Here is a 13,352-nt window from a genome sequence, read left to right on the forward strand (position 1 = left end):
AACATGCGCTATATGTAAACGCATAATATGATTATTCACGTACTGTAGCTCTGTTGAACTGAGGGAATTAATTAGATTTTTCCAAGTATCATTCAGTATGGTCCCCTGATTTCTGTTTAGGCTACTGTCCATACGTAGTACAACTGCTGCTTCTTTAAATACTTGATGTCTGTAATCCTCGTCTACGTAGGGCATGGAGCTGTTATTTCAGTCTATAATGTGGTTCGAAGTTGAAAAGTGATGTGCCAATCCGGAGGTGAACGTTCTGTTGTGATTAACATCGCCGACATGTTCTTTCTGTCTTATTTCCAGGCTTCTCGAAGTTTGTCCAATGTAGAAAAGTCCGCACGTGCAAGGAATATTATACACACCTGGATATTTATAAAATGGAACACTGTCTTTAGGAGATCTTAGAAATTGTCTTATGCTATTTGTTGGTTTAAATACAACCCTAATGTTATGGGTCTTTAACAATCTCGCAATTTTTGTGGAAGTTGAACCTATAAAGGGGATGACTGCTGTTGAAATTTGCTGGGAGACTGTTCTTTCTTGTTGGTTATCTTTGTATAGAAATTTGTTTATGATGTTTCGAGGATAACCATTTTGTGATAGTGTTGTAGCTATTTGAGACAGTTCTGCTTGAACTTCTTCCTCTCAGAGATAAATTTTCTAGCTCGATTTCTCAACATGTGGATGATGCTAAGAAATCGAGCTAGAAAATTTATCTCTGATGAGGAAGAAGTTCAAGCAGAACTGTCTCATATAGCTACAACACTATCACAAAATGGTTATCCTCGAAACATCATAAACAAATTTCTATACAAAGATAACCAACAAAAAAGAACAGTCTCCCAGCAAATTTCAACAGCAGTCATCCCCTTTATAGGTTCAACTTTCACAAAAATTGCGAGATTGTTAAAGACCCATAACATTAGGGTTGTATTTAAACCAACAAATAGCATAAGACAATTTCTAAGATCTCCTAAAGACAGTGTTCCATTTTATAAATATCCAGGTGTGTATAATATTCCTTGCACGTGCGGTCTTTCCTACATTGGACAGACTTCGAGAAGCCTGGAAATAAGACAGAAAGAACATGTCGGCGATGTTAATCACAACAGAATGATCACCTCCGGATTGGCACATCACTTTTCAACTTCGAACCACACTATAGACTGGAATAACAGCTCCATGCCCTACGTAGATGAGGATTACAGACATCAAGTATTTAAAGAAGCAGCAGTTGTACTACGTACAGGCAGTAACCTAAACAGAAATCATGGGGCCATACTGAACGATACTTGGAAAAATCTAATTAATTCCCTCAGTTCAACAGAGCTACAGTACGCATTCATAATGCTGAGTAGATATGTCACGCGAACGTGTTACCTTAGCTACCTAACAGATACTAACGGTTCTTTGTATTCTTAAACCATTTTGCATTTACCATTTTTTGTACTATGCAAGCCTTGAGAAAGCTAGTCAGTTTCTAGCGAAACCAGTAGGCAATTTGTACGAACAGAAGTACGTTTTAAATATATGGTCAATTGTCTTATATTTTGTAACATTTTATGACCAAAAACGTGTACAATTTAAACTAATAGATCTGTAATTTTCTAGTTTTAATTTACTTCTCTGTTTTATGCGCTAAAATAATGTTTGCATTATTCCATATTTGGGGTGTTCTCCTTTTAGAATATCCCACCTTCTTTAATCATCTCTATTATTAAATGATCCTCCCCAGCAGCTCTATTGTTTTTCATTTGTTTTAATGCTTTTTCAATTTCAAAGATTTCTAATGGAGGTGTATCAGAGGTATTGTCATAATCTATTTTTTCTGTTGATTCTGAAATTTTCTATCTTCACTTTTATACAGATTCATGTAGAATTTTTTTTCTTCTTCTGTGGTGGTCTTCAAGAGCTATAATATTCTTTCTTCCAAATGAAAGGTTATTTCTTAGAATTCTGAAGTTTCCATTTTCATCAATGATTTTTTTTTTTATCATATCATCCTCTCTTTTCTAAATATCTTCTTTTTTTTTTTTTTATCCTTATTGCCTTATTTATTACTGTTATTTCAATAGTTCCTCTTTTCCCCTTCTGAAATCAGTTGTTTTCTCTTTTCAGTGAGGTTTATTGTTTTTTCTGATAAAATTTCTTGGTCCAGCTCCTGTTGTTTTACTTTTAAATTTTGTGTGGATTGAATAAGAATATTTCTTATTTTTTCTTCTTCCTGGTCAATACTTATTCCTGTATTTGATATAATTTGTATATTTTCTTTAAATTTATTTTTCACTGATACTTTGAAGGTATCGTTGTTTGTGTGAAGTGTTTCAGCTTTGATAATATTTTTCCTTTTTTTGTGATACAACTCTCTCTCAGCTTTCACCAGTATTTCTATTTTCCCTCTCACTACTATAGTAAATGTTATATTTCTTTAGGCCTTGTTCTAATCAACTTTGCAGCACTCACAGTTGTTCCTGCTGAACAAGTTTCTTTTATTTTTGCAGGGTTGTCTTTGATGATGCACAGTGTGGATTCCTTTATGCCTGTTGATCTTGCGATATCACATTTTCTCATTTCTTCAAAACATTGTTTCAGTCTTATCCTCTATGCTTAAGGCATTTTTTTTGTTCACTATTTAGATTCTTATAACCAGGATACCGTATTAGGCATTTCTGTGAAGAATAGTACACAGACTCATGAGAACTGCACAGTAGACTCTTGTGGGTAGTGAAGTTGGTAGTGCAGAGCATAATATGAGCTAACACAATTTTGCATTTTGGTGACTTCGTTCCCTTATTTATCTCTCACGTATGAAACAAATTTGTGCAATATATGTGAGCATTATAGGAGAAACTTCCAGTGGTACTTCCAAAAAGTCTCTGTTCTTTCACTTGTTCTCTTCCTTCTTTCTCATTTGGTTTGTCAAATGAGAAACAAAGAAGAGAGCATTTCAGCTGGAACTGAAACTAACCATTCTGATCTGAAACATTCATCAAACCATTTTTCAATGGGGTTCTGTAATCTTATTTATTTCAGTGTTAGTAAAACCCAATTCCATCTTGTTTCTTGCAAAAGAGAACTCTTTTTTTCTGCCTTACTTTTGAATGCCCCAATTTATGTATAAGATGAAATTTTCCTGCTTGAGATAGGATAACTCTATTTTTGATATAAATATTGCCTCCTTAACATCCAGAAAATTAAGTTTTATCTTTTATTGAACATGGTATTTAACCTCTGACTAACTGTTATCTTTACACAAATCAGAAATCTCTCTAATGAATGCCGTTCTCACATTTGGAATGGTGGCTTTAAGGGCTCCCTAAAAATATTTGACTTAGTACAGAATCCATCTTTCACTAATCTCAGTAATTCATTTCTCACTAATTTCTCCATTCTCTTTCACACAGACATTCAGTTTCTGCTGCTTGCATTTTCTACACACATTCCTAATGTCCAATTTTCATCAGTAATTCATCCCACTCTCCTCTAGATCTGTTAATGTTAAAACATGGTAGCTGTTTAATGCTCCTTTCACATTTCAGCTGGTTACAAACTTATAGAAAAAAGTTTTATTTTTCTTCATTAATTCCTTCTCCTAGTGTGTTCTGGAGCAGTTTTACTTCATATGTATATCCTAAAAAGTACAATTTAAAGGTGTTCAGAATCCAGTATTAACATGTTTCTTCTTTTTCCTCACCTTTCTGTCCATCCATAGTACTAATGTACCATAGGTTGAACCACCTCTTGTGTATGAGATTGCCATAAGAAAAAGAAAATACTATTATTTTAGTTGAGACTGTATTAGTGGTTTGTTATACTGTAAATGAGTTAATTGTAATTGCATTTGTGATAGTGCAAACCTAACTTCATTCTTTTATACACTGCCCATTTTATCCTTACTATACATAATGTCCAGTTTCAGTTGATTCATATTATGTACCTATTCTTTCCTCATACAGTCAACTGACAACTATGCAAATATCACTATAGCAGAATCCTCCATTATAGCAAACTACTGAAAGGTCCCAGTTGAAAGTGTCATAGGTATATAATGTTCAAAAAGAAATGTAATTCGTAGGAATTGTATTAAAACCCATTGCTGTTCTTTCAAATTCAGGTGCTTTTGAGTACAAAAATTACCTTAACACTTCAAGAAAGAATATTTGTTTTGAATATATTAAGAATCAAAGATATAAAACCACAAGGAATTTGAACAGCAATATGATGCAGAGAGGATTCCTTTAAACAAGAGCATAAAATGCCTCTACAATAAATTAAAAAAAAAAAAAAAACTAGGAATGTTTCAAATGCATTGAAGACCAAAAGTGCTCACTGAAAACAATCTTGTAGACAGTTGTGCTTCATTGATCAATAGTCTAAAGAAGTCTGTGAAAACTTTGTTTCAACAAAACAATGTGATTGCTCACATTTTCCAAACCTCCATGAGTTCCTTAGTCTGTGTTTCATGGGTAGTTGATTTCAAAGATTATAGCCACTGAGGTCTCTAGACCTTAGTGATTTCTTTTTGTGAGGATTTTTAAAAAACTTGGTGTATTCAAATCACTCTGATACTGGAAAAGCTACAATTCAGCATTCAGTATACAGTAGATGGTATATCAAATGAGATTAACAAATATATTCAGTAACATGATTTGTCATATTCAGTTTTGTGCAACATATTCAACAATTTTTGTAAATTACTAATAAATGCATTGTCTGAGGTTGCCTAAGGGTCAAACTTGTATAACTGAGAGTAGACCCTCCACATAGCCTTTAAAGGAATGTGGAGAACCAACCAGGGCTACTGACCTGATGTCTGCTCCTGACCTTCTCGTGGTGCATTCTGTTAGGTATCTACCTGGATACTGAATGAACGAGAATGGGCTGGCAGTTTGGAATTTAGCCGACCAAATCGTGTTCTTATTGGCTTAAATCACAATATAAAATGATGGTACAACGTGAGATTTCATGCTGGCTGAGATGTCACCCAGTTGAAATGAGGCTAATCTTCTTGAATGGCAAGCAATATCAAGTAGAATGATGTGGGCAAATATCAGAATGGGGAAACTGAACAATGAGACTTATTTGTGCCTATGGTCCCACAGAATATTCTATTAAGGTCGAAGAGTGTAAGGAATTTTTTGTGGCTTTAGAGAAAGCAACTGACACAATGAAAAAGGAAAAGTTGGTCCTTGTTGGGGATCTAAATAGCAGAGTAGGAAATGATTGTCAGACACACAAAAATATTTTGGAAAAATTTGGAGAAAAGAGCAAAGCTAATAAATATAAAAATGGCTAATGCCTGTTGGATTTCTGCTCAGGACATGTACTGGTTATTACTAACAAAATGTTCCAACATAAAAATGTGCACATATTCACATGGAGAGAAGAGGCAAGGAATAAGAAAAGTCTCATTGACTATGTTATTATTGATAGTGATGTTTTCTTACTGGTGCAGGACACTAGAGTATAGAGAGGATTTGAAATTGGAAGTTCTATTTAGTCTTGAGTAGGATAAAATTGAATTTCATATTGAAAAGAAGAACATGTAAGAAAGTTTTTAAAGCGAATAAAAGTTGAGCAGCTCTTAGATGTGAACTGTAGACTAAAATACACAAACATTATTCAAAAAAAAATGAAAGAGTTTGAGAATGGGAACCAAACCTTGGAGATTCAATGGCAAATTCTGAAGAAAATATTAATTGATTCAGCCAGAGAGGCATGTGGTGAGGTTGTCTGCAAAAAGAAAAAGAGTGTTTTATAGATTTGATTACAAGGATATGGGAGACAGGATCATAGCCTAGAGACCCGGAATGAAAGCATGCAACAACTATAGAACTATTAGTTTAGTATCTCATGCAAGCAAAATTTTATTGAAGATCATGCTAAATAGGATTAGGGCCGAAGTTGAGACAGAGATGCCTGAGGAACAAGCAGGTTTTAGGAAAGGTAAGGACTACTCTAAAGCTTTTGACTGTGTTCAGCATGTGAAACTGTGGGAAGTAATGAAAAGAATGGGTTTTCCTCAACACACTATCTGGTTGATAACCAACTTGTATAGGGAGCAAGAAGCCACAGTAAGAACAGATGTTGGATTGACTGATTGGCTTCAGGTTGGAAAAGGAGTAAGGCAAGGATGTTTACTTTCTCCTCACTTGTTTAGTATATATACGGAGGACATCATGCATGAAACATTGGATAAGCCCAAGACAGGAATTAGGATAGGAGGTAGATTGATCAGTAATCTGAAGTATGCTGATGATATAGTACTCCTTTATGTTGGAGGTTTAATGGATTTTTTACAACACTCAAAAAGAATTAAATTAGAATTTAATGCTTCCTATATTTCGTCCTAGTCACTAGGACATCTACGGGGATTACAAAAACAATTACTGTAACATGCACACAAAAACTTACAATACTAAGCCCAACCACGTGGGTGACACTAAAGTCCTATCTAGGTGGAGCACCCTCTAAGGGCGGTAGTAGGTGGCCTGGAATGTAAGGTGGGACCTCTGGTGATGAGTGTTTCCCAAATCTTCGGAAGCTTAATGCAACCGTATTTGTTAAGATTTGGTTGGTTTCTGAGAGCTGCTGCTGCTTCTAAGAAAAGTCTCTCTTTCTTGAATTTGCTGTGGTGGAACATGGTGGTTTTCTTCCATGATACTATGTGGGTGGTGTCCAAAACATGGTCAGCCAAGCCTGAATGGCCATAGTTGTGTTTAACAATGTACGACTTGTGTTCCTCCAGGCGGATGGATGCTGATCTGCCTATCTGTCCAAAGTACGCAAGCTTACAGGAACAGGGTACTTTGTAAACTCCAGGCAGAGAGAGAGGAGGCAGCTGATCTTTCATAGAACGGATAAGGGTAGCAAGTTTGCGGTAGGGCTTATATGCTGTGTGTAGGTTATACTTTTTTAGTATCTTGGCTATTTTTTCCGAAGTGCCTCGGATGTAGGGTATGGTGATGGCATTTTTAAAATCTTGTTGACGAGAGGGACGGGGAATGGGGGAGGAGTTGATTATTTTTTTGATATTGTGTTCACTGTAGCCATTGGAGAGGAAAGTTCCGTGTATGTGGTTAAGCTCATTAGTGAGGGCGGTTGCACTGGAACAAAGATTGTGGGCTCTCTTGGTAAGGGTTTTAATGATGCCATATTGTTGTGAGGGGTGGTGGTGGGAGAGTTTGTGAATGTATCTGCCTGTGTGTGTGGGTTTTCTGTATACAGTGAAGGCAAGTGTATCATTAGGAAGGCGCGTGACTAAGGTGTCTAGAAAGGGTAAACAATTGTTCTTTTCCTTTTCCATAGTAAACTGGATTCTTGGATGTAGGCTATTGAGATGACCGAGGAAGGAGTCTAACGTGTCTGGGCCATGAGGCCAAATGGAGAACACATCATCTACATATCTTAGCCGGATAGAAGGTTTGAGTGGGGCTGAGTCTATGGCTCGTTTTTCGAAATCTTCCATATAGAAATTGGCAAGGGGGGGTGAGAGGGGGGAACCCCAGTTCCCCCTATCTGCTTGTAGATTTTGTTGTTCCAAGAGAAATACCCAGAGTTAATGGCAAAGGAAAAGAGATCTAAGATGTCAGATGGAAAAACGTTTTCTAAGAGAGATAAGGTGTCAATTAAGGGAATATTGGTAAACCAAGAGGAGAAATCAAAGCTTACCAATATGTCTGTCTTATTCAAGGTTAAATTTTCTGTGAGGACTTTAAAGTGTGTCGAGTTTTTTATATAGGAAGGGGACCTTCTGGTGAGGGGGATCAGAGAGTTGGCCAGCTGTTTAGATAGTCTATAGCAAGGTGCATTGGTAGCATCTACTATAGGCCTGAGTGGGGAATTGGGTTTGTGGATTTTTGTCAAAAATCCACAAACCCAATTTCCCACTCAGACCTATAGTAGATGCCACCAATGCACCTTGTTACAGACTGTCTAAACAGCTGGCCAACTCTCTGTCCCCCCTCACCGGAAATTCAGCTTCCTGTATAAAAAAACTCTACCCACTTTAAAGCCCTCACAGAAAATTTAACCTTAAACAATACAGACATATTAGTAAGCTTTGATATCTCCTCTTGGTTTACCAATATTCCCTTAACTGACACTTTATCTCTCTTAGAAAACGTTTTTCCCTCCGACATCTTAGATCTCTTTTCCTTTGCCATCAACTCTGGGTATTTCTCTTGGAAGAACAAAATCTACAAGCAGATAGAGGGAACTGGGGTTCCCCCCTCTCACCCCCCCCCCCTTGCCAATTTCTATATGGAAGATTTCGAAAAACGAGCCATAGACTCAGCCCCACTCAAACCTTCTATCTGGCTAAGATATGTAGATGATGTGTTCTCCATTTGGCCTCATGGCCCAGACACGTTAGACTCCTTCCTCGGTCATCTCAATAGCCTACATCCAAGAATCCAGTTTACTATGGAAAAGGAAAAGAACAATTGTTTACCCTTTCTAGACACCTTAGTCACGCGCCTGCCTAATGATACACTTGCCTTCACTGTATACAGAAAACCCACACACACAGGCAGATACATTCACAAACTCTCCCACCACCACCCCTCACAACAACATGGCATCATTAAAACCCTTACCAAGAGAGCCCGCAATCTTTGTTCCAGTGGAACCGCCCTCACTACTGAGCTTAACCACATACACAGAACTTTCCTCTCCAATGGCTACAGCGAACACAATATCAAAAAAAAATCAACTCCTCCCCCATTCCCCGTCCCTCTCGTCAACAAGATTTTAAAAATGCCATCACCATACCCTACATCCGAGGCATTTCGGAAAAAATAGCCAAGATACTAAAAAAGTATAACCTACACACAGCATATAAGCCCTACCGCAAACTTGCTACCCTTATTCGTTCTACGAAAGATCAGCTGCCTCCTCTCTCTCTGCCTGGAGTTTACAAAGTACCCTGTTCCTGTAAGCTTGCGTACTTTGGACAGACAGGCAGATCAGCATCCATCCACCTGGAGGAACACAAGTCGTACATCGTTAAACACAACTATGGCCATTCAGGCTTGGCTGACCATGTTTTGGACACCACCCACATAGTATCATGGAAGAAAACCACCATGCTCCACCACAGCAAATTCAAGAAAGAGAGACTTTTCTTAGAAGCAGCAGCAGCTCTCAGAAACCAACCAAATCTTAACAAATACGGTTGCATTAAGCTTCCGAAGATTTGGGAAACTCATCACCAGAGGTCCCACCTTACATTCCAGGCCACCTACGACCGCCCTTAGAGGGCGCTCCACCTAGATAGGACTTTAGTGTCACCCACGTGGTTGGGCTTAGTATTGTAAGTTTTTGTGTGCATGTTACAGTAATTGTTTTTGTAATACCCATAGATGTCCTAGTGACTAGGACGAAATATAGGAAGCATTAAATTCTAATTTAATTCTTTTTGAGTGTTGTAAAAAATCCATTAAACCTCCAACATAATGTCCTCACAGCACTTAAGACTCTACACAAGAATAGTACTCCTTTGTAATGACATGGAAGAACTAGGAGAAATTCTTGACATAATTAACGATATCAGTAATAACAGAGAACTTCAAGTAAATCCTAGCAAGACCAAGATTATGGTTCTCAAAGGAAATAAAACAGGGAAGCTCTTGAGGAACAAGTTTACCTTAATGGAAAAAGAATTGAGGAAGTCAGCAAGTTTGAGTACCTGGGATCCATTATTAATGTGAAGAATTGCTGTTCAGAAGACATCAGGAGGAGGTTAGGATTGGCTAAAACAGTCAGAGACTTGTCTAAAATCTGGAAGGATGGATCTGGATCTGTCTTCATGGGAACAAAGTTGAGTATTTTGGATGCAGTTGTTTTTCCAACAGTGACTTATGGATGTGAGACTTGGAACCTAAAGAAGTCAGATAAGAAAAGGATATCTGCTTTTGAAATGTGGTGCTACAGAAGGCTGTTGAGGATATCATATACTGAAAAGTGTACAAATGAATGGGTGTTAGAAAAGATCGGTAGAACTTTAAGGCTCCTTAAGGATATTGACAAAAGAAAGTTAAAATATTTTGGACACATTAAAAGGATGGAAGGAGGACTTCTTAGAAGTAAAGTTCCTGGAAAAAGAGGATGGGATAGACCATCAATGAGATGGATGGATGGTGTGTGTGGAGCAATTAATCTTTCAGAGAGTTGAAGTCTCCAGAAAAGCAAACAACAGGACTACATAGCGAGCCCTGGTGTGGCACATCACTGAGCATCAGAGTGACCATACGGCATCTGTGAATGTCCAGTGAACATATAGATAGAATGTATCAGTAGTTTATTATAGTGAGTGAATTTCAATATAACTATATTTGTAAGTGACACAGTTGATTGTACTAGAGGTTTTTTTTTTTTAAGCAGAAATTTAAAACCAGAGATTGTGCAAGTCTTACAACTAAGAACAAAATAATGTATATTAATAAATGCAAATTTGTTATGAACTTTTATTAATAGTCTGAAATTAATATTTTAAAATAACAGAAGGATTATCTCTTATGTTTAATGTTTACTTGCTAATTTCTTTTAGCATGAAGTCAAATAGATCATGTGATGAAATTATGAATTTTGCTCATAAGCATACCCAAGTATAAAACTGTTAATGCTCATGAAGACAGTTCCTATGTGCATCTGTGATGATACTCTACAAGATCACATCATATGGCCCTGTACATTTGTTGACTGTTTATCTTTCAGCACTCTTGTTTATATTGGTCACAGTTTTACTCATCAAACTACATCTGTAAAAAGGCTTTCATCAACAATCACCATATTTAAATGTGAATATTTTAGACTACATTGGGATAGCTTTTATATCAAAAGTGCCTTTTGATAATGTACTTTTTTGGGGGGGATTAAAGAAGTATGTCTTTAATCTGTAGTTTATATGGTGGTAATTATATATTTGTAAAGCATTCTGTAATATTTATTAGTGTTATTGCAATAGATAATTTCATTATTTGTAATTCTTTCTTTTATATCTAAGTTTTGCAACTTTATGTTTCACTGAATTCTTTGTTACCGGTGCCTTTAGAGGAACACTGCTCAGGACCAGAGCTGCAAATTTTTTAAATCATTAAATTTAAAACATGAAGCAAGTTAGAATTCTTTGTATGAGATGTTGAGATATTATATTTTATTTAATGTAATAATACATAATGTACAGTGATATTTCACACCTGGTTATTAAAAAAGAAAAAAAGTTAAATTTCATAGCACTGAAGACAAAAACTTGTTTTTCACATATTTAAGATTATATTATATTGGTTGAAAGTCTATCACTGTTTTTATTTTTTGCAAAGAAATCATTTGTCACTTTCAGTTCAATATTATTTAGATAACTTTTTAATCATTTAAATATTTTGTATAGATATTTAAGAAATAGTATAGTATTACAAGAATAGCTATGTTTATGAACACTGGGAAGTAAGAATTGGTTGTATGTTTGTAAACAATGAAAAAATTTCTACCTCACTATTTTTTAGTTATGAAAAGTAGTTTTAAGTCATTTTTAAATCAGATTTCATGTTCTACTATAATTATTTTTAGATGATATTTTTAAGAGGAGCTATTACCATATACTCTTTTTTAACAATAAGCTATCAGATGAGTGTGTGCTGCTAAACACATTCAAATGATTTTTAGATTTAATATAAACTTTGCTAGTATATAAATATACTGCTAATGCCATGGATTACCTCTTCTTGTGTAATTTTCACAAGTTTTGCATTTTGTGCACCATAAGTCAGATATACTGTTACTGTATAGCGAACTCGTGATCAAGGAAGTAGTTAATGGAAGGGTTTTGCTATAGTGAATTTTCTTTAATATTGTATTGCTGCTATAGGGACTCTTTGGTAGTCTAGCAAGTTTGTAGCGTGGTTTGTTTAGTGAAAGTTGCATGTATATGAGTATGTATATATAATCCCTTTTTGGTTTGTATTATACGATAGCAGAAATAATGTAAGTTTTATAATGGGAAATACAGTTTAACAATTAGTGATTAAAAAAAAAGTACAAACTAATTTTTTTTCAGATTCACATAAGTGCATCATAAATGTAAAATTTGCAGAGAATTCAAACTGCATGTTTGTTTTGTATAATGTATGAATTATTGAAAAAAAAGGATAAAGTAATATTTAATGTAGGCTTCTAAATTTAATAGTGCCTTTTTCTCATGATTGGCTGTTTTAGAGGCTTAAAAGTAAGAAGTAGTAATATATTTAGTGAATTTTGATACATTCAGAATTCACTTGTGGTATTCAGTCGGCCACTGCCATTAACAGATATTTCTTAACTTGCTTCCCTGCACTAATCTCTCTCGTTTTCAATTTTTCCAAATATACAAATACCTTTAGGATATGAAAGTTATAGACATAATACACAAAATGCATTGTGGTCTTTATTTTCTCTGAAGTTTTAAACATTAAGCATATATGAAAGTGATCTGAAGATCACAAAGAAGGAAAAAAGTGCATTTTATATATCGAATTCATCCAGTCCCCTATTTACATAATAGGTTATGCGTATGGGTATGCAGGTGTTATTAAAATCTTAAAATGGGTATGCGGATATTGAAAGTTTGGGAAACACTACTATATGGAATTAATAACAATGCAACTAATTTTGTTTTGTTCCCTTACTAATGTCCAGTGAAATCAGAACTAATACTAGTCTAAGTTTTTACTAATGTCTAAGAAATCAGAACTTTTCTACATAGTTATGCCACCTATGGCATAACTATATAGAAAATTCATTCAGTAAACCTTATTTGGGTGGGCCAAAAGTCGGAATAGGATTTGACATTTAAATAACTTTTTTATTCATGAACCAATTTCAGTGATATTATATACAGTGAATGTGTAACATACGGAGATTTGATTAGGTTAGGTATGGAAGATGACATCTTTCAAGTGAGCTCCATTTGCCGCCTTACAAAGTCAGGCTCCTTCGATTGCGTTGTTCATAACAGTAGTTAATGTTTGAGGATCTAATGCTCGAATTTCTGCACAGATATTCTTCTTGAGCTGCTCAAGTGTACACACGCTCCTTCGGATATCCCCCACAGGAAGCAATCGGGGGCTGTAAGGTCGGGCAAACGTGGCAGCCAATTAATCTGGGAATTTCTTGAAATTATCCGCTCACCGAACAGTTGCCTCAGGAGGTTCATTGTGGCCCTAGCTGTATGGGGAGTTTCTCCATCCTGTTGAAACCACATTTCAGGATGATTTTCCATTGCAGGACATAAAAAATTGTCAGTCATATCCCGATATCTCTCATCAGTAATTGACAAAGTGCCACCACTTCTAGTCTGGCAGTAGGTG

The 13,352-nt window shown here is 35.8% G+C and overlaps 1 protein-coding gene across 1 annotated transcript in view; it reads left to right on the plus strand.

Moving 5' to 3' along the window:
- Nucleotides 1-12,189, plus strand: part of LOC150098575 (cholinesterase-like) — a 150,470-nt gene extending 138,281 nt beyond the window's left edge. Inside the window, exon 12 of the mRNA XM_090405908.1 lies at nucleotides 10,559-12,189. Coding sequence (XP_090262034.1) covers nucleotides 10,559-10,622 — 64 coding nt within the window. The 3' untranslated portion in view covers nucleotides 10,623-12,189. The remainder of the gene's footprint in view (nucleotides 1-10,558) is intronic.
- Nucleotides 12,190-13,352: the final 1,163 nt, after the last annotated feature.

This window comes from Typopeltis vanoorti, chromosome 15 (genome assembly GCF_054136105.1).
Source record: "Typopeltis vanoorti isolate ZY-2024b chromosome 15, IOZ_Tvanoo_1.0, whole genome shotgun sequence".
NCBI classification, from domain to species: domain Eukaryota; kingdom Metazoa; phylum Arthropoda; class Arachnida; order Uropygi; family Thelyphonidae; genus Typopeltis; species Typopeltis vanoorti.